Genomic DNA, 26670 nt, shown 5'->3' on the forward strand with positions numbered 1-26670 from the left:
CGCGGGGCGGGCGCGGGGCGGGCGGGCGCCCGCGATGTGCCACTCGGCGCCTCCCCCGCCGGGCCCGGGCTGTGCGGCGGCCGGGCGGCCCTGGTAGCCGGGCGCGCGGCGCGGAGGGGGCGAACCCGGCGCGCGGGTCTCATTGTTGCGGGGGGGGGGGGGGCCCGGCGGGGCAGGAGGGCGAGGGCCCGGGGGGGGGGGCGGCCAGACAGAGCGAGCGAGGAGGAGGAGGAGGAGGACGCCGAGGAGGAGGAAGGAGGAGGCAAAGAAAAGAAGCGGCGGCGGCGGAGGAGGAGGAGGAGGGAGCGAGGAGGCGCGCGGCCCCCCGCTCCCTCCCTCCCCCCCTGACCCCCGACCCCCGCCGGCCGGCCCCCCGCCCCAGCCCCGGAGGGAGCTCATGGGAGTATGAAGGAGATGGTAGGAGGCTGCTGCGTATGTTCGGACGAGAGGGGCTGGGCCGAGAACCCGCTGGTCTACTGTGATGGGCACGCGTGCAGCGTGGCTGTCCACCAAGGTACGGGGGTGGCCCGCGGGGGGCGGCGGGACCCCGGGGGCGGCGCGAGCAGGGAGCCCCCGGCCGCGCCCTCCGGGGACCTCCTGGGGCTCGGGCGCCCCTCCCCCACCCCACCTGAAGGGAAGGGAGGCGTCAGGGGGCTCCCCCCGCCCGGTCCTGGAGGACCGGGTCAGGCATTGTTTTCTTGCCTATTGTTCCAGTCCCGCGCCCCCCACCCCAAGTTGAGGGAGTTTGGGGACAGACTAGGGGGCAGTGAGTGCACTCTCGGCGCCCCACACCGCCAGTGTCGGGGCTGCTGGGGGAATGTTTACCTGCGAGGTGTCCCCTCCCGCCCGGTTATTTTGGTCCCGGCTCCCGGAGGGAGAGGTCAAGGGGGGGTCATCCCCCCCCCTCCCGCTTCCGGATACTGGGAGGAGCGGAATTGGGAAGGGAGGAGAAGGGTCCCAGGGGAGAAGGGACTCCTAAAATCCTCCGGGAAGAGCTGCGGATAGGAGCGAGGTTGTGCAGGGGGCCGGGAAGAGAAGAGGGAGGTTTGGAGTTTACCCCAACAGCACATGGTTCGGGAGTTAACTCCTTGAGGAGTCTTGCCGAGGGCGCAGGCTGGCATCTCCGGCTTGTCTGGCACAGCCAGCTGCCCCCCCCCCTCCCCTTCCCGGGACAACCCTTAATGCTATCGCTGCTCGCTCTTCCCGCCACTCTCCTATTGGTTACCTGCACTTGCACCTGCCCTTGGCCTTGCCTTTTGACCTGTACCTATTACAGTTACAGGCTTAAGATGAGGTCCCTGGACCCCCTACTTCCCCACCTCTTCTCTTACTGGCCCTTTAAGAAATGCCCCCCCCCTCCCCATAACAACAAAACGTGTTTGACTGTTGTAAATGTTGTCCCTCTGGTTTCCTCTATTCCTGATGATGAGGACTCTTCCCAGGCAGGAGTTGGGAAACAGGTCCAGAAAGAGCATGGGGTAGGGAGTCTTCTAGAAGTTTAAGGTCAAGGGCTCAGACTTCTCACCCCTGCCAGGAGTGTTTGGTTGTGTGGTTGAAGGCTGGCCATGTGCTGTGGGGCATTCCTTGTGGTCCTGCTGTCTAGTGAGTGACTCCAGACAGGGGAACAACAACCCCCCCCCCCCCCCCCCCCAACCCTTAGAGTTACCCTCTTCCCCCAGTTGCTCTGGGAAAAACCAGGGCTGACTTGGCAATTCTTCTCCGCAACCCCCAGCTTGCTATGGCATCGTCCAGGTGCCAACGGGACCCTGGTTCTGCCGGAAATGTGAATCTCAGGAGCGAGCAGCCAGGGTGGTGAGTTTGAGACTCCCTCCCCACTTCTGTACACCTGAGCGTCTCCTCGCAGTTAAACTAGGGGACGCTGAGGCTGAGGCTGGGGTGGGACTGTCACACAGGACTTCCTGTTTCCTGCACATCTATCACCAACCCAGCTCTCCCGCAGCTCATCCTTCACTCTGCGCCACCTCCTGCACTGAGCTTTTTATTTTTGTTAGTTTGTTTGAACTTTTTATTATGGAAAGTTTCCAACATGTACAAAAGTGGAGGGAATACTACAATGAACCTCCTGTCCCCATCACTCATCTCCGACAGTTACCACTCATGGGCAATCCCGTTTCTTCCAGATCCCTACACATCCCCCGTAGACAGCTTATTTTGTCCTGGGGCCCTCTGAGTGTGTTGAGGAAGGGCCCAGCTCAGCAGATTCCCCCACTCCTTTTTGGAACCCCCCTGCAAATCCCTGTGCCCCCTTGCATTGGCAGAGGTGTGAGCTGTGCCCACACAAAGACGGGGCATTGAAGAGGACTGATAATGGAGGTGAGGGGGTCCCTGAGCCCCAGAGTTCATCGGTTGAGGTCAGCAAGGCCCCCTGAGCAGGGTCTGGGAAGTCAGGAGTGGACTGCAGGGGGGAGGGGGGCAGGGTGGGGATAGAGGTCGGAGTCTGATGGGAAGGCTGTGGAGGAGGGGACTGTCCGCAGTGTGGGGTTGTGAGGGGCCAGGGTCTGAGGCTTGCCATGGCAGCTGAGGCCAGCCCCCCGCCACCCCAGGCTGGGCCCACGTGGTATGTGCCCTCTACATCCCGGAGGTGCAGTTTGCCAACGTGCTCACCATGGAGCCCATCGTGCTGCAGTACGTGCCTCACGATCGCTTCAACAAGGTCAGCCGCCCGTGCCATGCCCTGTACCAGCCCCCGCTCCGCGCCCCGGCCCGCCGTCCTTGGGTCCCTCCATTTCTCTCTCTCCATCCAGTGTCCTTTGATTCTGTCCAGCCGAAGGGGGGACTCAGGAGGTGGGTAGGCACCTGCCACTGACTGGCACGTGCTTATGCTCTGGGGCTCAAAGTGAAGCAGTAGGCTCCCTTGCGGTAATACTGCAAGGTCCAGTGGGTGGACCTTAGCAAGCAGTTCACTTGCTCATTGGCTGGACACGTTTTACTCAATGCCTACTATGTGCTGAACCTGGGCTGAGGTACTCAAAACAGATGTGGTCCCTGCCCCATGGAACCCGCACTTCTGTGTGGGAAGGCTGTAAATATCAATAAACAGGCAAATAAAAAAAAAAAAAAAAACGCAGTTTGTGGTAAGTGCTGTGAAGAAAACAAACAAAGTACTGAAATAAATACCTTGTGGGTTGGGGCGGGGGCACTTACATCAGATAAATCATCGGCACTTACATCAGATAAATCGGTCAGGGAAAGCGACATTTAGGCTGAGGCCAGCCTTGAGGAGGATGGGGTTCCAGGTCCAGGCAGAAGGAACAACGTGCAGAGTCCCAGAGGTGGGCATAAGCTCCCTGTGAGCAAGGCAGACATAGTCCCCGGCCTTACAGGGCTCCCCGCCCAAGGACGGTGCCATCCAATCTAGTCTCCACCGGCTACACGTGGTGATGTAAACTAATTGAAATTAAACACAATTTAAAATTCAACTCCTCAGTCACACGAGCCACCTGTCAGGTGTTCAGTAGTCTGTGTGGTTCGTGGCTACTGTATTTGGACAGCAAGGTAGGGAAAATTTCCATCGTCGCAAAATCTTCCACTGGATGGCACCGACCTAGGATCACGGGGAGAGAATAGAGTGGAGGAGAAGGCCAAGGGATCCCTCAGGTAGAAGGGAGGAGGGGACAATTGCACTGTGTCCTGCAGACCTGCTACATCTGCGAGGAGCAGGGCCGGGAGAGCAAGGCAGCCTCAGGAGCCTGTATGACCTGTAACCGCCATGGATGTCGGCAAGCTTTCCACGTCACCTGGTGAGACCCCTGCCCGTCCCGCACCCCCTCCAGGGTTCTCCGGGATCCCTGGCCGGCCGCACCGACCCGCTCCGAGGTTTGCCATGGACAACTGTCTCTTTGGTGGTGATGGCGGTGATTTCGCAGGATGGTCTGGGCCTCACCCTAGCGGTGGTCCCGGAGGGTGGGGAGAAGGCAGCTGGTCTGGTCTGTGGCCACACCCTTCTCAGGCTGACCTTTTTCCGGTTAGTGCCCAAATGGCAGGCCTGCTGTGCGAGGAGGAAGTGCTGGAGGTAGACAACGTCAAGTACTGCGGCTACTGCAAATACCACTTCAGCAAAATGGTGAGTCTCCTCGGCCAGGGCACGAGTGGGTCAGTCAGCCATACCCTCTAAGTCAGCTTTAGAGGGTGTGGGCTCTGGGCCAGGCTGGTGCCTGGCACTGGTAGGACAAAGGCAGAAGGAACCCAGTGTCTGCCCCGAGGAGCATGCCACTGGATAAGGAACAGATTGAAGCCCAGCCCGAGGTGGGCGAAAGAGGGCTGAACCAGGCAGTCCATTCCAGAAGGCAAGGCTCAGACTCTGCCTGTCAGAGCCTGGGAGGTTTTAAGGAAGAGGCAGCATTTGAGCTGAGTGGAGGTGGAAGCAGTAAGAGCCGACATCCGAGGGGGTTACTGTGCCCCAGCCTCTGTCTCAGCTCTCTCCATGTGTCATTTTATGTGGTCCTCCCCACAACCCTAAGAACTAGGTGTACCGTATCGTTCCAATTTACGGATGAGTAAACTAAGACCCACACTTAGGTTGTGCAACATCCCACAGCTAGTGTGTGGGAATCAGAACACACAGTTTGACTTGCAAGCTCCTTGGGGACCTGCCAAGCAAAGACAGAAAGAAATGAGTCCTAGGGGGAGGGACTGGCATGGGCAAAGTCCTGAGATGGAAAAGAGAACTTGTGAACAGAACACGGTGCTTGGTGAGGATGAGGCAGGAGATGACCGGACGCTCAGGCAGGGCCGGAGCGGGGCTTGCTTCTGCCCTAGGCTTCAGGGGCCCAAGGAGAGGCTGGAGGAGGGGTTCTATTCCATGTTTGTGGAGAGACCTGTATGTTCCAGAAACTAGGGGGTGTCCTGGCAAGGGGAGGCTGCAGCCGGACTGGGAATGCAGCTTGGACCTCACCCCCAGGCCACAGGCTCATAAGCAGGAGGGTAACATGATCAGGTTTGTTTTTTAGGAAGATTGCCCTGGCAAGCCACTGTGAAGCTGGATCTGAAGGGCTGAGGCTGGCGGCTGGGAGACAGCTGTGAGAAGGGTGGGGGGAGGGACAGGGCTGGAGGGGTGAGGCTGGACTCTAGAATGATTTCTAGGTAGACAGGCTCACATGTGGGGGTGGCTGAGAAGGAGGATTTCAGGGTACTACATAGGATCCTGGCTCTCAGTGCTTGGACACCTGGGAATGCTATGAACAGGGGGTGCAGTGGCCTTCTGTAGGGTTGGCATACGTCCTGTTCTGGCCTCGATAGTTCCATTTCATGCCCATCACCCCGGTGTAATTATTAATAGTTTCCCCTTTTGTTTTCAAAAGTGTCCTGGTTTGGATCATAAATCATACGGTCACCTTGGTTTCAGGGTTCGATGAGGACTTAGGACAAGGTAGGGAGCTCAGTGTGGCTAATAGGAGGTGCCAAATGGGGCTGTTCGGCGTTGGTGGCTGTCTGTCCCCCAGGCAGGGTAGTGGTGGCAGGCCCAAGTATAGAAGGCTGGGCTGGAATCCTCAAGTGCCCAGCAGGACGTGGTGGGGCAAGGTGTGATGGGGTCCGTGAAGGGGAGAGTCTAGTGCTTGGCGAGGTAGGCGCAGTACCCACCACGGGGGAGCAACTGGGTGGGACGGAGCCTGCAATTAGTCCTTGGATTTGGCAGTTGGGAGGTAGTGGGTGACCTTAGAGGAAACACCTGCAAGTCTGGCACAGGTGAAGCTGTCAGGCAGGGGGCAGTCATCAGCAGTGAAGGGAAGGAGGCGGCAGGCCCTGGCTGGGGGGAGAGGCAGCACGAGGATCAGAGGATCACGTATCTGGGTTTTTGCTGTTGCGTATGTTTACTTCCCCCTTCTTAGGGGCGTCAGGTCCTTTGGGACGGAAGGAACCACTGTGTTTGGTGGAGGGGGAGGGCCAGGATCAAGAGAGAAAGAGCTGATGGCTGGAGGGAAGTGTCTGGGCTGGTGGGGAGGAGGGGTATGGGGTTCAGGGGAGCAGGGACTCCCCATGAGGGCCCCCCTCTGTCCTCTACCCCAGGGAAAGAGGCAGAGCTGGGCCATGGCTCAGGCTGCCTGAGATGGGTCGAGAGGCACCCTGGAAAGAGGAGGGTGGAAAATAAGAGCCCCAGGTTCTCGTCCTACCTCCAGTAGTACCTTGCTGGGGCCAAGACGCCTCTAGCTCTTCTGGGCCTCGGCTGCTGAATCTGCATTGGATAAGCCAGCTTGGGAAGCGCTGGCATTTAAGGCTAGAGAATGCCTTTTGCTGAGCAGAGCATCACTGAAGATACAAGGTCCTTTTAGTGACAAGGCGGGTGGGAAGAACTGGCCCCCGGGATCATTTGACTTTCAGGAATCTTCTCCTAAGCTATCGAAAGGAGGGTTTGGCATTTCCTCTCTATTCTTTCCCCAGAAGACATCCCGGCATGCCAGCGGGGGTGGCGGAGGAACAGGAGGCAGTGGTACAGGGGCAGGTGGCAGCGGCTTTATTGCTGGCCGGAGAAGCCGGTCAGCCTCTCCGTCCACCCAGCAGGAGAAGCACCCTTCCCACCATGAAAGGGGCCAGAAGAAGGTAAATAAATGTCTTCTTCCTCTCCCCCTCCTGCCCACACTTGCAAACACATAACTTTTTTAAGAAGCCACCACAAGGTGCCCCTGTGCCCCCTTCCTTCCTCTGAGGCCACTGAGGGCCAGCAGGAGGCTGAGAAAGTGACACAGGAGGGGCATGGAGGGTAAGATGAGGGCGTGGCTTCTCTGGGGCTCTCTGTATCTCCATGTCCTCCTCGTGACGTGACAGTGTCTCCCAAGCCCTCAACACATGGCCCTACACGTTTGCAGACACCTCCACAGTCTAGCCGTGTGTCAGCCCAGTTTTGTATGTCCCCTCGCGCCATACATCACGGTGCACCCGGTCCCCAACCCTCTGCACGGCTCCACGCCCCAGGGGGACACCCTCACAGGTACACGCTCATGTGTGTGGTGCTCTGTGTCCCAGGCGTGATAATGGGACAGGCTATTTTTAGCAAGCAGTGAGGATGAGGGGGAGGGGCTGTTGGCTCTCAGAGCGACCTGCCTGAGCCGATCTCCTCCAGCCTAAGTCCCCCAGTCCCTCCACAAGGGGAGATGATGCCCACAAAGCCCATCCCTGAGAGGCGACCCCTCTCCTCATGCACATGTCATGTTTATCCTCCCCCAGACTGTCCCCCACAACCTGTATCTGGTCACTTCTCCCTCCCCAGAGTCGAAAGGACAAAGAACGCCTTAAACAGAAGCACAAGAAGCGGCCTGAGTCACCCCCCAGCATCCTCACCCCGCCTGTGGTCCCCACTGCTGACAAGGTACTGCTGCCCACACCCAGGAGGAACGGCCACGGTAGGGGAGGGAGGCACGCCGCGAGGGTCAGAGTGAGCCAGGGACTGTGGGCACTGCCTCAGCAGCTTCTGGTTAATGTGCCTCTGCTGCCCACCCCACCCCACCCCTCTCCATTGCCCTATTCTAGCCCAGCGGGGGCCTGTGCTCCTCAGCCCCACCAACCACTGACCAACCAGGAGGGTAGGGGTGGGGTGGGGTGGGGGGTGCTGCCCTGCCTGCTGGCTGCCAGATGTTTACATCTGCCTCTGTCCAGACAGAGCCTCAGCCCTGGGCTGTTGTCTGCGGGCACCGTACTCAAGCTGGTTCTCCAAGCTCTGGGGCCCGTTTCCCCAGAGATAGGCAGAGAGGACCCCTTCGCTTTCCCCCCTGCCCCACATCAGGACCCTGCCCAGAGCCTGGCTCCCAACCAAAATCCATGGTGGCATGGGCCAGGCCCATGGACAGCACCCCAAAACCCCCACTCTTCCCACCCTTCCCAGGGCTTGGTATGTCAGGCCTGTCTCCAGAAATGGGCAACATCTGGAGGAGCAACCGGCAGGCCCTACCCGAGGCTAGGGAGTCGCTAATCCAAGCCAGAGCAGCCCTTCCTTCCCCTCCTTCCAGCCACCGCCCCCCACAACCCACCCACCCACAGAAGGAGCACAGGGGCCTGGAGAAAAGCTGCTTCTTCCTGTCACCACTACGACCCACTCACCTCCACCTGCCTGAGGAGGTTGGCGGAGCTCTGGGCGTCTTAGCAGGAGGCTCAGGTGTCAGGTTTCCAGGGTGATGTGGCAACTGTCCCTCCCGGTAACCCCCTCCCAGCCTGCTTTCCAGGGCTCACCTGGAAAAGCTTGTCATTCCTGCCCTCTGACCTTTCCCTGGGGCCTTTACGCAGGTGGAAATATGGCCAGAGATATGGGAGTTCCCAGTGGCCAGCTGTCCCCTTGGACATGTAGGAGCATTCTGCCCATCCCCCTCCACCCACCCCAGCATTTCAGCTACCCCTCCCCCTAGCCCCTCTCCTCCCTTGCTCTCAGAACCACATCTGGCTCCCTTCAGAACTCCAGCTGTTGAAAAGAACAAAGAGGAAGACAGAGACCAGGCCTCCACCCAGGGAAGGGTGGCTCTCATCGCCCTGTCCATCCTTCCTCTAGCATTTGTTCATGTACTAAATACCTGGTCTCTACCAGGAGGAAACACACCATCCCTGGCAGTAATATGAAGCCTTACTCACTCACCACATGCCAATGTCACTTCTAGAACAGGGGGATGGAAGGAGTAGGTGGGGATTATTAGCTCATTTAATCCTTAAAGTAATCCAATGAATTAGGTGTTGTTTTTTCTTTAACCTTGTCCAATAAATGAAGAAGCTGAGGCACAGAGAAGTTAAGTAATTTACCTAAAAGCACACAGCTAGTAAGTAGTGGAGTGGCAGTCTTGAGGGCCTGTACTCTTAACCTACCACAGGACACTGTCTCTGCGGTATAATAATAGCAGCCACTGGCATCAGAGCCATCATCGTTATTGACCCCATACTACGTATGTGGCTCTGTGCTCCTCGTGACTCTCCAAAGAGGCATAGTTGGTCTTGTAAGGACACAAGCTCAGCGAGGTTGAGAGACCGAATAACGTAACAGCAGTAGATGGTAGAGCCCACGAGGCTCATAGCCAGCTCTGCCTGACCCCAGAGCCCATGCTCCTCCAGCCACTACCCTGCTGCCCTCGGAGGGGTTGCTGGAAGCCTCAGACATGGGGACCGTGTATTTCAGAACAGTGTGGCAACTGTTGACGTGGCTGATGTGAGTGCACAGAGCTCTGGAACTAAGGGACAAGAGTGACTGGGTCCACCCCAGGGATCCAGGTGGCCCCATGGAAGAATTTCATGAACTTCCAGGTTGAATTGGGAAGGATGAGAAGTTTCCCGGGGAGAGCGAAGCCAGGCTGTCCTGGCAGAGGGCTGGGCACTGCAAGCTCAGGTGGTTTAGGAGGGGCACAAGCATGGCCAGGAAATGGGGTATCTGCTGGGCTGCAGCTCAGGGTGTGCGGGGAGGGCAGGGTGGTGACTGGAGGCCTCAAGGATGGGGCCGGGGCAGTGGTCCCTCTCCCCAGCACAGGCCCATCCAAGTCCAGCCCTCTTGGCACCACTAAGCGTTTCTTTAAAGGATGAATGATCAGATGGGCACATCGGTACAGGCTTGGGGACTATTTTCACTCTCCTCTGCCTCAGGTGAAGGATAGACCAACTCCTCTCTCCTCACACCCGCTTCCCTGTTCTGGGCTCCCCATCCACAAGTCCTTTCCAAAGCAAACTTGGGCTCTCCCTGTAGAGCCTGAGCCCTGTGTTCTCCTGCCCCGCTTCCGGGTTTGGGTGAGCGGGGGACAGCGGGCCTTGAGCTTTCCCTCTCCTCCTTTCTCAGGTCCCCTCCTCAGCCTCCTCCTCCTCCCACCACGAGGCCAGCACTCAGGAGACCTCTGAGAGCAGCAGGGACTCGAAGGGGAAAAAGTCTTCCAGCCATAGCCTGAGTCACAAGGGGAAGAAACTGAGCAGTGGGAAAGGTGTGAGCAGTTTCACCTCCGCCTCTTCCTCCTCCTCCTCTTCCTCCTCCTCTTCCTCCTCCTCTGGGGGGCCCTTCCAGCCTGCAGGTGAGTGTGGGCATCCTGGAGGAAGCTGGGGGTGGGACAGCCTTCAGCCAGCCCAGAGCTTCTCTAGCAAGGGCCTCTGCATACTGGTTTGCATCTCATTTGCTTCTTAAATTGGTTAAAGATGGGAGATACCCACCAAATGACTCCTCTCCAAACCCTCCCCCAGCCGGTCCCTCTCAGGTCCCACTCCTCTGCTGCCCTAACAGTATGCACTTGTTATCCCCTGCACTTGTGCCATAAGGTGCCATTTTTAAAGTGTCAACACTAATAATCTCCTATAATCTCTACAGTACAGTGAGATCAATTAGGCAGGAGTTCTTCTCCTTCTCTTTTATCACATGTGGGAAAGCCGGAGCTGGGGACACTCATCCCAAGACATAGAGACAGCGGCAGAGCTGGGACAGGAACGGTGGCTTCCCCAATCCCTGCCCAGAGCTCTCTCCAGCTAGTGCCCTTGGGAGTGGGGTGGGAGGGACATGGGGCCCAGCTGTAACTCAGTTTTCCCTCTGTGCAGTCTCGTCCCTGCAGAGCTCTCCTGACTTTTCGGCATTCCCCAAGTTGGAGCAGCCAGAGGAGGACAAGTACTCCAAGCCCGCAGCCCCCACCCCTTCAGCTCCCCCCTCTCCCTCAGCCCCCGAGCCCCCCAAGGCTGATCTCTTTGAGCAGAAGGTGGTCTTCTCTGGCTTTGGGCCCATCATGCGCTTCTCCACCACCACCTCCAGCTCGGGCCGGGCCCGGGCCCCGTCCCCTGGAGACTATAAGTCTCCCCACGTGTCGGGGTCCGGGGCCTCAGCAGGCACCCACAAGCGGATGCCCACACTGAGTGCTGCCCCTGCGCCTGCTGAGGAGACCCCCGAGACGGGCCTGAAGGAGAAGAAGCACAAAGCTAGCAAGAGGAGCCGACATGGACCAGGACGTCCCAAGGGCAGCCGGAACAAGGAGGGGGCTGGGGGTCCAGCTGCTCCCTCGCTGCCCAGTGCCCAGCTGGCTGGCTTTACTGCCACTGCTGCTTCACCCTTCTCCGGAGGTTCCCTGGTCAGCTCTGGCCTGGGTGGTCTGGCTTCCCGCACCTTTGGGCCTTCAGGGAGCCTTCCCAGCCTGAGCCTGGAGTCTCCCCTGCTAGGGGCAGGTTAGTGACCCTTGGACATCTCAGGGCCCAGCCAGTCTAGTGAGGGAACAGAGGCATAAACATGCAGTGAGAGGGAAATGATAGAAACTGCTCCAAAAGACAGAGATAAAGGAGGGAAGAGATAGTCACCTCTAAGACACTCCCCCATACCCATCATCTGCAGGCTTGTAGTGAGAGAGTTTGGGGTAGACTGCCAACAGGACCTACCTAATAGAAAAGCCAGGACTCCCCCAGGTCTGGGCAGGGCAGTCTAATAAGCAGGTATATCAAGCAGACGTCACAGGCAGATGTGACATCTTTGTAGCGAGAGCATTAGACTGCTGTGTGTGGCCAGACCCAGGGGAGTGTTCTCTCTGGGGAGGGGCTGCCCCAGCCACCTGGTGGAGGAAGGGCGAGGGGGAATGGTGACTAAGCTTCCCTCTGTGTCCTCCTTCTGCCTGTAGGCATCTACACCAGTAATAAGGACCCCATCTCCCACAGCGGCAGTGGCGGAATGCTGCGAGCTGTCTGCAGCACCCCCCTCTCCTCCAGCCTGCTGGGGCCCCCAGGGACCTCGGCCCTGCCCCGCCTCAGCCGCTCCCCATTCACCAGCACCCTCCCCTCCTCCTCTGCTTCTATCTCCACCACTCAGGTGAGGCCTTACTCCTGGGCTCCTCCATCCCTAGACATGTGGGGGACAGGCTGCCTAGGACCCCAGGTCTCCATGGGAGAGATTGAGAATGTCTTCCTCTCACTGGCCCTCTCTCCTCCCCAGTACACCTACCTGATCCCCTCCTCCCCCGACACAGTTGTGCCCTAGATCCAAGAATAACCACCAGGCTGGACTATACCTCCTTTCCCTCAGGTGTTTTCTCTGGCTGGCTCTACCTTTAGCCTTCCTTCTACCCACATCTTTGGAACCCCCATGGGTGCCGTTAACCCCCTCCTCACCCAGGCCGAGAGCAGCCACACAGGTACGTGTCTCTGATCCCATTCCCCTTTCTTCCCAAAGACCAAAGGGGCACCCGTCACCTGCATGTCACCCCAGAAAGGATGGGAGGGCTTTCCGGCTGCCCCCTCCCTCTGGCCGTTGCCCACCCTGAAAAAAAAAAAGCCACACACAGCAAACCAGGGTATACTTTCACGTTAAAATCCCCTGATGGGACGGGTAGGACCTGGCAGAATTAATTACTACTGCTCCATCTCACAGAAGAAAAAGGCTTAATGACTTGCTCAAGGCAGTTCAAGTAGAGAAGGGCAGAGCTGGAGCTCAGTTCTGGTCCTGACTTCAAGCCCCGTTCTCTGGTCACTGCAGCGTAATTCCCCGCTGGCCTCTTAGTAAGTCCTTGGGCTGGGCGTCTAGGGAGTCCACTAGCTGGGCAACCTGCTCTCCGGGTATTTAGGAGTTAAGGGGGAGGCTCACAAGCGCCCCTCCCTCTCCCGGGAGAGTTGTCCCAGCCCCAGAGAGCTGATTGGCACAGAGACACCACCTGGCCGGTTAGGGGGCGGAGCCTACCTCCCGGCCGCCAGTTCAGGTAAACTTTCTAAAAGGGGCCGAATCCGACTCCAGAATTAATGACCCGACAGCGCAGGGTGACTACATTTTCCAAACCCCACATTGGAATTCTGTGGCCCAACAAAAAGGTTTGGCAACCTAACTTGTGAGTTTATGAATATGAAAAGTCGCACAAAACTATAATAGCTACAGTTATTACGGGCTTGCTGCAGGACAACTAACACTTCACATTTATTACCTTATTTTTAATCTTCATCACAACCAATTCAGAGATATTAGTTTCAAGCCCAAGGTCACATAGCAAGTATCGGGCCCAAGTTCAATCCAAGACTGCGTAGACCCCGAATTTCTATAACCCTGAAGACACCAGGAAAGAAATTGGGAGGGGATTCCAAAAGAAGCCAGGCAGCGGCCGCCTTTGTGCCTAGAGAAAGGGGAAGAGACCAGATCCCTTGGCTGTGCCTCCCAAGGGGCCAGGTTTCTAAGCCAGGGCTACCAGCGTCTTAAGAGCTAGAACTGCCAGTCTGGGGTTGGGGGAGATGCTGGGGGAAAGGGGTGTGCGGTAAAGTCCCAGATCCCGCACCACTTCCCAGGCGGGGACCGTGAGGCCGACGGCACCCCTTCCCCGCTGATCCCTGCTCCCCTTCTCCTTCCAAGAGCCAGACCTGGAGGACTGCAGCTTCCGGTGTCGGGGGACCTCCCCCCAGGAGAGTCTGTCTTCCATGTGAGGGAGGGGGCGGCGGCTTGGGGGAGGGGCTGGGAGCGGGGCTGGAGGGACACTGAGGGGAGGAGAGGGCGGAGAGAAGGGCGCCAGGAGAGGGTGGGGTCCAAAAGGGGAAGACTGGAACCCCTGAGGGAGGAGGAGGGAGACAGGAGTGGGGACGTGAGGTAAGCCTGACCCTGGTTTTCTCTTCTGACCCCAGGTCCCCCATCAGCAGCCTCCCCGCACTCTTTGACCAGACAGCGTCTGCATCCTGCGGGGGCAGCCAATTAGACCCAGCAGCCCCCGGAACAACTAACATGGAGCAGCTGTTGGAGAAGCAGGGCGACGGCGAGGCCGGTGTCAACAGTGAGGAGGGGTGCAGTCGGGCTGGGAGACCTGCCCTAGGACCCCCAGACTCGGTCACCTTTTTCTCCGAGGTCCCCAGACCTTTTAAGATTCCGCGTTTGGCCCCGCCTCGGCCTTAACTCTTGGCTACCCGGGCCTGATCTGTATTTAACCTTTGCTAGGCCCCGCACCTGGACCCGCCACCTGTGCACCCCGCCTTCGGCCCCCGCGGCCTCCTGGCCCTTACCTTCCTATGCTCCAACTTCCTCCGGACTCCACAACCCTTATCACAAGCTTCTACCCGCGAACCTCAGGCCCCGCCCCCAGTCCTCACACCTCCGGCTCCCGAGCTCCCGCCTCTCCGAGCTCACCCAAGTCTCGCCAGCAGGCGCCTTGCCTTCTCTTTTTAGGTCTCAGACCGATTTCCTCCTCCAGGCCCCGCCCTCCAGGCCCCGCCTCCGGTTCTCTCGCCCCGCCCCCAGGCCTGGCCTCCCGTTTCCAGGCCTGCGGGCTCAGGCGCTCTCACCCTCTCTCCGCAGTCGTGGAGATGCTGAAGGCACTGCACGCGCTGCAGAAGGAAAACCAGCGGCTTCAGGAACAGATTCTGAGCCTGACGGCCAAGAAGGAGCGGCTGCAGATTCTCAACGTGCAGCTCTCTGTGCCCTTCCCCGCCCTGCCTGCCGCCCTGCCTGCCGCCAACGGCCCAGTCCCTGGGCCCTATGGCCTGCCTCCCCAAGGTAAGGGGACTCCCACCCAGTCTGGGAGTAGGGGCCTCTGCCGGGCGATGCGACGTGGCCCTGATTCCAGCCCTTGACCTCCTTCCCTGCTCCCCTCCCTCAGCCGGCAGCAGCGATTCCTTAAGCACCAGCAAGAGCCCCCCGGGGAAGAACAGCCTTGGCCTGGACAACTCTCTGTCCACGTCTTCCGAGGTGGGCGCCGCGGGGAGAGGCAAGGGGGGGGCAGGAGGGGAAGCGCCAGGGCCTTCTGGTCTCATCTCCACCCTACAGCTATTGGAGGCTGGGCAGTGAAGTGATTGGCTGAGCAATTGGTTGACTGATCCGTTCATTCCTTCAATAAATAATGATTACGAGGTGCCTACTTTTGATGCCAGGCACTGGCTACGCAATCAGTGAGCAAAACGGACGCAGTCCTGCTCCTGAAGGTAGACTGTAAATCCAAGAAAATGATAATCACGAACCAGGAAAGGGGCTAAAATGGAAATAATTTGAGGGTGGTGAGGAAGAGTGGGGGTGGGGTTCTTCTGGAGTTAAGAGGTGGTTAGGGAAGGCTCCTGAGAAGTATTTGCGAAGGGCTTATTACAGTGCCTCACACAAAATAACCCCCTGTGTAATTGGTGGGGGTTGGGGTACCGGTCGCTATTGTTATGTGGTGGTTGCTACCGGAATCGAACTGGCTTCTTAACATACTTGCGCAATCACCGTCATCATCATAGCGAATATTAATGACAGACTCGCCCTCTGAAATCACGTCCTGTGCTGAGGCTTTCAAAGCATTGGCTTGTTTAGCCCTCACAATAACTTTGTGGAGTAGGGACTGCCATCTTCCCCACATTGTGAGTAAACTAACACAGAAGCCAGTGAAGCCATTGAATTGTGGACCATAGAGTTTGAACCTGAGCCTTTCACTCCAGCCACTGCTCTCCTGCCTGCAGAGTTAACAGAGCCTGTCTAAGAATCAATGGCTTCACCCATGTGTGGGAATAACGAGATGGTACAGGTCACACATTGAACCCTGGCTCTGGTTCGCTAGATGGCCACCACCATCGTCACTGTTCACGATTAAACCAGGATTGCAAGGGGTGCTGGGCCCCCAGGAAGTGATTTGTAAACGTGATTTGTGAAGGACTCTTTGCGTAGCCTTTATCCCTGGGCCTTGCTTCTCTCTCCTGGGTGGCTCTGCTGGGTGAGGTGGAGGGGGGCTGTGCTCCGTGAGAATGCTGGTGGGTGCTGGGCCGGGGGCCAGAGAGGTCATGCTGGCCCCCTGCCCCTCTGACCCCTCCCTTCCCCCTCCCTCCCCAGGACCCACACTCAGGCTGCCCCAGCCGCAGCAGCTCGTCGCTGTCCTTCCACAGCACGCCCCCACCGCTGCCCCTGCTCCAGCAGAGCCCTGCTACTCTGCCCCTGGCCCTGCCCGGGGCCCCTGCCCCGCTCCCGCCCCAGCCGCAGAACGGGCTGGGTCGGGCACCGGGGGCAGCGGGACTGGGGGCCATGCCCATGGCTGAGGGGCTGTTGGGGGGGGCTGGCGGGCAGCGGGGCCCTGCCCCTCAATGGGCTCCTGGGGGGGTTGAATGGGGCTGCCGCCCCCAACCCTGCGGGCTTGAGCCAGGCTGGCGGGGCCCCCACGCTGCAGCTGCCAGGTTGTCTTAACAGGTGAGGGAGAGCTCAGCCTGGGGAAGGGAACGGGGAGGCTGGCTCTGGGAGGGACTCCCCCAAACACCCACAGTCCCCCTTAAAGGAAAAATGTTCTCCAGTCTCACAAGGTATAGAATCTAGTCACTTCTTGGTCCCAGGTACTCCCCAGATGTTAGATGTGAGTGCCCTCTGGATGGTAGCTCTCCAGGGACAAAGTCGCCGGTTTCTTTCTTGCACCCCCAATCTTGATTTCCCTTTTGGGAAAGCTCTTCCATCTGACTTATATCCCTCCCAGGGCAGTATCTGAGCTCGCTCTGTTTCTCTGTAGCCCTCCAAAACCGCACATCCCTGCCTTTCTCCACCTGGGTCTGAGGGAGTCCGGGAACTTGGCGGGGAGGGGGGAGGCGTATGTCCCTGCCCCTGTCCATAGTGTGTGTTTTGTCCCCCTGTCTCAGCCTAACCGAGCAGCAGAGACATCTCCTGCAGCAGCAAGAGCAGCAGCTTCAGCAGCTCCAACAGCTCCTGGCCTCCCCACAGCTGACCCCGGTAATGCCCGCCCCTCCCAGCCTGCTCCAGCTCCGTGGGGAGGGCCCATGTCGGGCTGGGCCAACCTGGGCCAGGCCGGCATAGAAGGAGGGAGGGCAGCCCCAGGCTGGGCCCTTGTGGGGCATGCGGGGGCAAAGGGGATGAGGGTTGCTCTCAGGCCCCTGGGCATTGCGGAAGGGGTGCTCCAGTGGCCCCAGATAACATCCTAGTGAGAAGGTCTGGAGGGTGGTGGGTCCTCAGTTACTGAGCATTTCCAATCCCAGCCCCAAGGATCTTCAGGGGGATCTTCAGGGTCTGTGGCTGAGCAGGTGACACCCTCTCAACCAGAGCAGCCCCTTTTGGGTCTGTCTTACATGCTGGGTTCCGCTAAGATTTCCTTTGGAGAAAAGGAGTTCTTCCTTTTAAAAAGGAGAGAGTTGAAAAAATAGAAAACATAATCATTTTCCCCTAAAGAAACATTAGAAAGATACACCGGAAACCAGTTCAGCTGGTTACCTATAGGGGCCCGATGGGAACAGGGGTGGGGGCAAGATCTCTTAAGGTAAACCTTGATATTTTGTTTTGGTTTTTGGAACACTGAAAATGCCTTGCCTATTTAAAGCAAAAATAAATGAGTCTTAAATGAAACAAAACAAAACAAAACAAAAGGTGGGGGGGCTGGATTACTATTGACCTAGCTTAGTTATATCTCAACTTGGGGTCGTGCCACCCCCAGGGCATTTGTGGTTGTCGTAACAACAGGAACTGATTCAGTGAGGGGGTGGGGCCAAGGATGTTACACAGCCTCCGGCACTTGGCCGGTAGTGCCCCAGTTGCCAAACACTGGTGGCAGTGACTGCTTTCTGATCCAGATGGGAAGATTTGAGTCCCCAGGTAGGGAGATGGAAACAGAAACTTGACGGTCCCCCAGGTCTCCTTCCTCATAGTTCCAGGGTGATGGGATGGGGCCTGGACCAAGCAGGGCAGGCTAGCTCTGGGGGCCACTGGCCCATGAGTGGTGTGGCCCCCTTGCAGGAACACCAGACTGTTGTCTACCAGATGATCCAGCAGATCCAGCAGAAGCGGGAGCTGCAGCGGCTGCAGATGGCCGGGGGCTCCCAGCTGCCCGTGGCCAGCCTGCTGGCAGGAAGCTCCACCCCGTTGCTGTCCGCGGGCGCCCCTGGCCTGCTGCCCGCGGCGTCTGCCCCACCTCTGCTGCCCGCCGGAGCCCTGGTGGCTCCCTCGCTTGGCAACAACACGAGTCTCATGGCTGCAGCAGCTGCGGCCGCAGCAGTAGCAGCAGCGGGCGGACCTCCAGTCCTCACTGCCCAGACCAACCCCTTCCTCGGCCTGTCGGGGGCGGACGGCAGTGGTCCCAAAGGAGGGGTGAGTAGGGGGCCCAAGGCCGTCCTCCTGTCTCCCTTCTCCGGGATGGGCAGAGGTGGAACATCAGAAGGTACATCATCAGATGTGTCATCGGAAGGAGGAAGGAAACTACCCCTAGGCCAGCAAAGTGCCCTGCTCCAGACCCCAGGGCCTGGGCTAGATCCACGATAAACTCTGAGCATGGGCTAATAGAAAAAGGACCAATTAGAAAATAGTGTTCCTCTGGGAAGACCAGTTAGAAAAGTCTGTTTCCTCTCTGAGTGGACCAGCTAGAAAAAGATGATGCTCTGGGTGGCCCATTTGGAGAAAGCTCCTCTCTTTGTCCTCTTAAGGTATACAGGCAGAGCCCAGGGTGCTGGTATTGGCTGGAACGTACCTGCTTAGCTGGGTGCCCTTGTGCAGGGCAACTTGCCCCCCGTCCCCGCTTCCCCCCCTCCCACACACACGAACACCCACGAAATAAAGAACACGTTAGCCCAAGAGCCCAGGGCAGGGGCTTCAGCGGGGCTCCCTCACCGTACCCTACGACAGCTTCCTTGACCCAGGCAGCTGTTCTCAGCTGGGTGTTAGGACCAGACACCTCCTAAACCCCCAGCCTCCCTTCCTCTCTTTCCAGACCGCTGACAAAGGAACCTCAGCCAACCAGGAAAAAGGCTAAATCCACCCAGCCCCTCCTGACCCCCAGATGGAGGGGGCAGATCTTGGCCTGAGGGGTCCTAGCCTGGAGCAGGCACCTGCACCCAGACACTGGAGAGCCTAGCCCAGATCATGTGCCAAGGCCTGGGGAGTGTGGGGTGCTCCTGGTGCCGAGGACTGAGACGGAGAGGGATGCCCCTTCCATTGGCCCCCTCTCCCTCTGCACTGACCCCTTTGTGAGGGGCTCAGAGGGAGGACAGGCTCCAAGCCCACCTAGGAGCCCCCACTCTCAGCAAATGTTTTGAGGTCCTCCAAGAGCAAAGTGGGCCATGGCATAAGTGGGGGGTTGGTTGGACCCTCCACATAAAATGGATCAGCACTTGAGTGGGGAGAGGCGGGGAGGGATAGGCCCTGGGCCTGCCCCTGCGCGGAAATCTCTTATGAAAGGAGTAGTCCTGCTTTACCTGCAGTTTCTTCCCAACTTGGGCAGGTGGCAGAAGAGATCCCTTGGACTGTGTCTCACCGGTCCCTTGCCCCTGCGCCCCAACAAGGGTTACAAGCTGAGCTTGTAAAAGCCCACAGACTAGGGAGCTGAGGAAGGGGCAGGATGGCATCAAACTCAGCCCAGGCCTCCCCACCTCTCTGGAGCCCCCAGTGACGGGCTGGGGAAGGGCAGGGGAGGAGGCCCAGCCCCCTTTAGTGCCCTGTCCCTTGTTTGCACTATTGGATTTAGGAGTGCGGAGGGTGGGAAGATGGAGCTGCCTGACTCAGAGAGCGTGTGCCTGTGAGCCTGTGCATGTGTGTCTGCGTGCGTGTGTGTCTGTGTGTGTGTGTGTGTGTGTGTGTGTGTGCTCGCGTCTGTCTGTCTGACTCCCCCTGGACCTGGGGCAGCCGAGGGCAGGGATAGGAGCAGTGCTCAGATGAGGCGGCACCAGAAGGGGGCTCCCAGCTTCTGTTTGCACCCTCCCCACCTCACCAACTTTGGTCCCTTTCTGGGGCGTGAATGGTTAACAAAACCAGAACAGTACTCCAATATTGGAGAGTAACCAGGGGCTGGGGGCTTTGAATCAGGGTAATATCCTGCCTTCCCTCCCCCAGACCCCACATGGTCTCAGTGCCCCCTCAAACCTCCCCTCCCCGCCCCCCCCCCCCCAGCCGCTGATGGTCTGTCCTGCTTCCCTGGCACGAAGGGAGTCCCAGGGATGGGGGGATGGGGCAAAGGGGAGGGGGGTAAAGTGCCACTTCCTTTAGTGAAAACCTCCCTCCCTGAATTAGCCAGCTTGCTCCCCTGCACCCTACCCCCACCCCTGCCCCCACCAACCAGGGGAGCCTTCAGCTTGAGCTGACCTGACAACTGTCCCTTCACCCACCAGCTATTCCCCCCCCCTCAGGGTGTGGGGGCAATTCTCACCTTAAAGAGCCCCCACCTGCTCAGAGCCTTTGGTGGCAAAGGCTGAGTGAGGGGCCAGTAGGGCAGCCAGGAGAGAAGGGCAAGGGTGAAGCCTGTGTCTGTGTTTCAGTTGCACTGGGGTTGGAGCCAGGAGAAGGCTTTTCCAGCTTTCCCTGAAGCTCATGTCTCGTCAGTGTTTGCATGTGTGGATTTTTTTGTGTGTGTTTCCGTTTGGGTTTTTGTTGTTGTTGGGTTTGTTTGTTTTTTTTTTTTTTTAAAGAAAAGAAGATGTGTATATTTTTGGCAATGACAGAAACGTAGTGCAGATATATTTTTGCCTGTGCTGCTCAACTGGTTTTTTTCTGATACTGAAAATAATATTAATATTCCTGTTGATAAGACTTTGTAAGATGTTAGGGAGCTGATAAAGGAGGGGGTGGGTGGGAATCCTTCGGAGGCAATTTCTTAGGCACTTGCAAGGGCTTGGGGGGAGGGGGGAAGGCAGTTGTGATGACCTCAGAAATACTCACTTTTTATTAATGCTAAATGTCAATTAGGAAGAAACAATAGAATTCAGCATTTTATTCATCTTCATCTATTAAGCTCTCTAATTCCCTGCCCCCGAACCACTGAAAAGAAAAATAACCTTCAGAGGTTCTTAGAAGAGTTGCCCACTCACACTCACACCCTTGCCCAAGGCCGGCCCACTAAGAACTGAAGTCAACTTCTGTTCTGGATGCTGAGGAAAGTAAACCCGCTCCAAGGCTGCTGGGGCAGAGAGTGAGAGGTCCCTATGATTTAGTGCACTGGAACCAAGACCTCCCCCCTCCCTCCCAGCACCCGAGAGTCTGGGGTTCTCATCTCCAAGAGTCTTTTGTTTTCCAGCTTTCCCCAGGCTGGGGTGCAGCACCAGGTAGGTTAGATTTGAAGAAGGGACCCAGGCTGGGTATGGATTGCTGTTGTCCCTCAGTTTGGGACAGAGGGGCATGAGAGAGAGAGTACATTTCCTTCTTCGGAGGGAGCTTTGTAAGAAAGTTCTGGAGATCTTCAGGGTCCCAATGCAGGGGGAATGGCTATACTGACCTCACCCTCCTTTCCCAGCCTTGGTCCCTTTTTCCAGGACGAGTTTGGATGGGGAGTGGGAAAAGACACAGATTTGTATATCTCTACCTAGCAGAGCGAAAGGATGTGGTTTGCAGGGCGGAAATGAAGTCTGAAAATGCATGAGCAGAGCTTCGTGTGTAATCACGCTCAGTGTGGAGGTGTGAGGGCTGTGCATGCAGAACCCCTGTCCAGCTCTGAAGTCACGACTGGTGCATGAATGTCACAGCTGGAAGGGACCTGTCTTTAGGGGTGGTTTGAGCCAGTTCCTTGCTTCACAGGTGATAGCTCCAAGCCTAGGAGGGGCAGGGGCTCGGGGCAGAGCCAGGACCAGCCCTCAGGACCCAGGCCTCCTGGTCCTGGGCTCTCTTGCCCCCCACTGCACCACCTCCATGTGGCTGTCTGTCTGTCCCTGTGTGTGTGAGTGCAGGGCTGTGCCCGGGTGGGAGGGTATCTACGTAGCACTGATTGTCTTAGCTCAGAGCTGATGGATCCTTTCCATAGACAATGACACTTTAAAGATTGCTTTTTTTTTTTTTTTTTAAGTTTTTCCTATTTGTGTGTGTCTTCCCCTCAGGCTCCTGGGTCTGCTGCTGCCTCCTGGTGCCTTAACCTTGAGGCCGAGAGCACCCCACCCATTCCTGTACTGAGGGCTAGGGAAGTACTCCTGGGGAAGGCCTAGACAAGTGAGGGGAGCCAGAGCCAGGGGCCAGCTCTGAGAAAGGGTAACCTCCACACTTCCCTTTTCCCCCTGAGCTGGAAATGCAGACAACTTTTCAGAGGCACGGGCTCCCCTTGGCCAACTTTGAGCATCTTCCCTGGTGAGCGGTGGGCCAAAGTTAGGAGTAGGCAGCTTGCTCCCAATTTTCCTCTGTCTCGATGTATTTTTCCTGGGGAGAGGTGCCCAGAGGGATTAAGGTCCCTTCAGTGGGGAATGTGGAGGGGGCAGGGCACAGTACCCTGGCTCCCTCCAGTCACATCAATCTGGATTCAAAGTGTGTCCAGCTCCCGACCACTTTGACTTGATCTACTGAAAAGTTGGGGACTGAGGGGTGCCTTCATTGTCCTTTGTTCACTTCCTCCAGCCCAACTTGGGACTCAGGTGGCAGGACTGGAGACCCAAACCCTGACTCCCAGCCCCATTTCCCTCTGTCCATCCCAGTCTGTCTCAATGTAGCAGACCCTTCCTAGGGGAGCAGGGAGGGGAAGCCAGAGTTTGCAAACCCAGGGGCTCCTTTTACATTCTTTCTAGAACCTCCTTTATATCCTCAGCCCAAAAGGCAATGCCCCCTCCTTTCACTTCCGAGCCTGGAATTGTGCATAACCCGGATCTTGTATCTTTGTATAACGGATGTTATTTGTACGAAGGGCAGTTCGTAAACAGCACTTGTTCTTTTAATAAAAGAATGTTTTACAAAAAAAAAAAAAAAATCCAAAGTCCCCTGCATTGTCTGGCTTTATTGAAGGGAAAGGGAGGGGCGTGCCAACTGTGGGAGCCTCGGGAGGGGGGCGGGGGCGGGGGGGGGGTCGGTTCCATTTCTCTAAGCACTTAGAGTGAGTAGTTCGCGCACCGGTATGCTCCAAAGACCCAAATACCTGTGCCCACCCACAGGGACGTGATGTGTACGCCCGGGCCAGGCGGGAATCTGTTGAAAAACCAGGTTCCCTGGGTGAGGAGACGGAGCCGCCGCCTCGGCCTCCGCCAGAGAGGCCGGCTCCCGGGAGGTCCCCGCCCACACGGGGACGCCAGGAAGGCGGAGGCGAAGCTCCCCGCCGGTCGCTCCGCGCGCACGCAGCAACCGGAGCGGACGCCGGGACGGCCCCCGCCGCACGCCCCCGGGGGGGCCGGGGAGGCTGCGGGGCGGGGTGGGGGAGGGCGGCCGGGCTTCCGGCGGCGGCAGGCACCGGACCGCGCAGGCCCCGGCCCCCACCCGCGCGGAGCCCCGCGGCGTCTTCCGGGCCGCGGCGGGCTGGGCCGGCCGGGAGGGCGGGAGCGGGAGGTGACCCGGGCGCGGGGCGGAGCCGGCGCGGCGCAGCGGCGGGGACCGGCATGGGTGGCGTGGGGGCGCCCCTGCGGCCCGCGGCCCGGGTGAGCACCCTGAGCCCGCGCCGCCGGCCGCCTGCCCACCCCCGCCCCTTCGCCCCTCCAGGGCCCCGCCCCGCTGTCCCGCGGCTGCGCGTCCCCAAGTCCCGCTTCGCCGGGCGCCTTGCGGCCCTCCCTCGCTGAGCGCAGGCTGGGTGCCCCCCGCACCTTCCAGCAACTCCACTTCCTGTCTTGTGACCCCTTTTTCTTACCCTCTTATTTCTGCTACCTCCCCCTTCCCCCGCCAGGTCCTGTCGTCCCTCCCAGATGACCCTTTTGGAAGTCCAACGCTTTCCACTGACTTTTTCTTTCTTTTCTTTTTGTGTGTTTCCAAACCACCGTCTAGTCATGCCTGCATACCTTGCAGACGCTGAATCAGAGGCGGGGCATCTCCTCCTGGCTGGTAAGTACCCAGTTTCCCCTTGCCTCCGCCCAAGTCCCCCCAGTCCCAGAGACCCTAAAACTAGAGATCAGAGAAGGAACGAGAGAGTCAGCCCTGTTTCCCAGACTCCAGCCTCAGAAAGCCCTGACTGTAGCCACCTTCCCACTGGCTCGGGGGAGGTAGGGTGACCAGAGGGCACAGGGCAGGGAGCCAGGCTTCCACGCTGGGAACAGCAGTGCCTGATAAACACAGCCCCAGGTGCAGGTGACCCTGCTTAGGCTGGCAGGATCCTGGCCCTTCCCTTCCTAGTCCCCAAGTGGGAGCCTGGAGTTGAAAGGAAGGTAGCTGGGCCCAGAAGCCAGCTGGAGCGCCTACATGGGCTTGAAATCTCTTCCCTGTCTGGAGCTCAGGGTCCTTATGGTGTCCTGTGGGAACCTGGGGGAATGTCCTTGTGGGGTGGCATCAGATCAGCCTCTTGCAGAGGAAGCCTGCCCTAAGCCACTGGGAAACTGGACAAGTCCAAAGGCAGGAAAGTGCTTGCTGGGCATGGGGCTGACCCCAAGCCCTTCATCTTCCCTTGCCGCAGGCCCGATGGTTCCCTAAAACGCCAGCCAAGTCCGTGGTGGCCTTGAAGACACCCATTAAGGTGGAGCTGGTGGCTGGGAAAACCTACAGGTGGTGTGTGTGTGGCCGCAGCAAGCAGCAGGTGAGAGACCCCTACCCCCTGTCTTTAACATATGACACCCCTGGTTGGGACAGCAGGTATCTCCTGGGAGCTCCTGCCCAAGACCTTCCTCTTTCTTCCCCCCTGCCCCCACACACACACAAAAAGGGAGGCTGGGGGTGAAAGAATGCTGTCTGGCCAGCACCACCACCCACAGCCCTGAGCTCCCTGTTCTCTGTATCCACTGTTTGACACAAGGCCGGAGGGAAACTCAGTCTCTCTGAGTTCTGAGAGGGCTCTGCCCTCCTCTTCTGGTGCGACCCCTCGGAGGCGTGGTCTGGACTCCCCGCTCAAAGGAGAGAGGCTGGGTTGTCTTTCTCCCCCTCTCTTCCCCCTTCCAGGAAGCATCTGAGCCAAAGGCTCCCAGGCTTTGGACCCCAACATTGGGAAGACCCCCAGGTGCCCCTTGCCAGTGTCTTCTGCAAAGCCTCTAGTGATGGGGCTTCCTTGGTCGCCTTGCCTGCTCTCACCTTCCTCTCCCTTCCGCCCCAGGAGCCTTCCTTCCAGCAGGAACCTGACCCACATTCTTAGCCTCTTAGCCCCTTTCCTTCCTAAACTGAGCTCTGAAATGTGCGCCTCCAAGCGGTGTCATGTGGTGCCCCAGCCCAGGGTCCCAAGTCCTACTTTGCTACTCTCTTGACCCTGAGCAGGTCCTCTTGAGGGTGGAGCAGCTCTAGGGAATGCCAGCCATAGTGTGGCCTAGCACAATCTGGCACTCTGCCTTCTTGGCTTTTGCCCTCTGGGACAGGTTGCTGGGTTTTATTTGTATACTTCTCTCATCTCGGCTCCTACCCTACCTTGACCTCAAGGTCAGGAGGCCTGCCTAACTAACTAGCAAGTCAAGGCAGGCCTCAGTTTCCATTACCCAGTCTCTGCTTGAGCAGCTTTCGGAAGGATGGGAAATATATTCCTGCAACAGGCAGCCAGTTCCCCGTGGGACATCCCCTTCCTCCCTGTAACATCCACTCCCTGTAACATGCGCCCATGTTTCCTGGAGCCGAACAAAACTGATACCCCAGTCTTAAAGCATTGTACATGGCAGGCTGTCTCCCACACGGAGAAGTTTTTACCCATAGAATATGTGGATGGAAATGAATTTCACGAGCCGGTGGAGACCCCGAGACATTTTACTTTATTATTTTTTTAAGTTTACTTATTTTGAGAGAGAGAGAGTTGAGTGAGTGAGCACACAAGCTGGGGAGGGGCAGAGAGCGAGGGAGAGATGGAGAATCCCAAGCAAGCTCCATGCTGTGTGGGGCTCGAACTCTCGAACCTTGAGATCATGACCTGAGCCGAAACCAAGAGTTGGGACACTTAAGCGACTGAGCCACGCAAACTCCCCATCAGAGATGTTTTAGAAAAACCTATCAGTGGGGTTTTAACTGCTCAGTCAGTTAAGCATCGGACTTCAGTTCAGGTCATCATCTCACAGTTTGTGAGTTCGAGCCCTGCATCGGGGGAGTTTGAGCTCCGAATTGGGTAAGTTTGAGCCCCGCTTCGGGTGACCCCGGCTTCTCTCTCTCTCCCCCTTTCTGCCCCCCCCCCTCACTTGTGCCCCATCTCTCTCTCAAAAATTAAAGAAATAAATAAACCTTCAAAAATCAAAAAACTTATCAGTGCTGTTTCACCTTGAAAATTCTGCCCTTTTATCCTGGCCCTCTGGATCCCCCAGAGACTAATGCATTGAAGACTCATACTTACCTAACGCTTCCTACAGGCAAAATGCAAAAGAAACCATTATTTGTTTTACTGCCTAGGGACTGTTCTCCTATTACCTTCACACTGCAGATGAGGGAGGTAAAACTAGGGGGCCCAGGCAGTCTCATTCAGGAGCCTGAGCCCTAAACACTGTGCGCTATTCAGCCCAGCAGGTGGGGTTGCATCTCTAACTTCGCTCTTTCCCTTCCCAGCCCTTCTGTGATGGCTCCCACTTCTTCCAACGCACTGGCCTATCCCCACTCAAGTTCAAGGCCCAGGAGACCCGTGTAGTGGCCCTCTGTACCTGCAAGGCCACCCAGAAACCCCCGTACTGCGATGGCACTCACAGGAGTGAGCGGGTGCAGAAGGCAGACGTGGGCTCCCCGCTCTGAGGGGGTGGCTCCCAGGCCTCTGACAGGTACCCCATTTGTGGGGAAGGAAACTGCTGAACCCCAGAAGGGACCGCCCAGGGACCCCAGTCCCCACTGCTGGCTTGTGAAGGGCTTGCTCCCAATACCTGAGGTCTCTCGGGCAGCCGGGGAACATGCCCCTGGTTTAACGCCTGCTGGTGAAGAGGACATTAAACAGAATACCCACCCAGAATGGTGCTCCTGTGGTCACTGGCGTGAGGCGCATGGCCTACCCCAGCTCGGGAGCTTAACCTGGGATGGGGCATCCCACTGGCCATAGGGAGGGAGCAGCTCACCTTCATTCCATA

At 58.0% G+C, this 26670-nt stretch overlaps 1 protein-coding gene across 1 annotated transcript; it reads left to right on the forward strand.

Moving 5' to 3' along the window:
* Positions 1–335: 335 nt before the first annotated feature.
* Positions 336–26555, forward strand: MLLT6 (MLLT6, PHD finger containing). The gene is given in 23 exon segments (XM_049637482.1): positions 336–514; positions 1733–1812; positions 2280–2334; positions 2565–2674; positions 3658–3761; positions 3991–4084; positions 6400–6558; positions 7226–7324; positions 9758–9983; positions 10498–11112; positions 11556–11743; positions 11957–12065; positions 13265–13331; positions 13531–13676; positions 14195–14392; positions 14496–14584; positions 15695–15907; positions 15909–16045; positions 16483–16573; positions 17588–17938; positions 23495–23551; positions 24117–24236; positions 26165–26555. Coding segments are annotated over 23 exon segments (3597 nt in total). The 5' UTR covers positions 336–405; the 3' UTR covers positions 26345–26555.
* The last annotated feature ends 115 nt before the right edge of the window (positions 26556–26670 follow it).

This window comes from Panthera uncia, chromosome E1 (genome assembly GCF_023721935.1).
Source record: "Panthera uncia isolate 11264 chromosome E1, Puncia_PCG_1.0, whole genome shotgun sequence".
Lineage (NCBI taxonomy): Eukaryota > Metazoa > Chordata > Mammalia > Carnivora > Felidae > Panthera > Panthera uncia.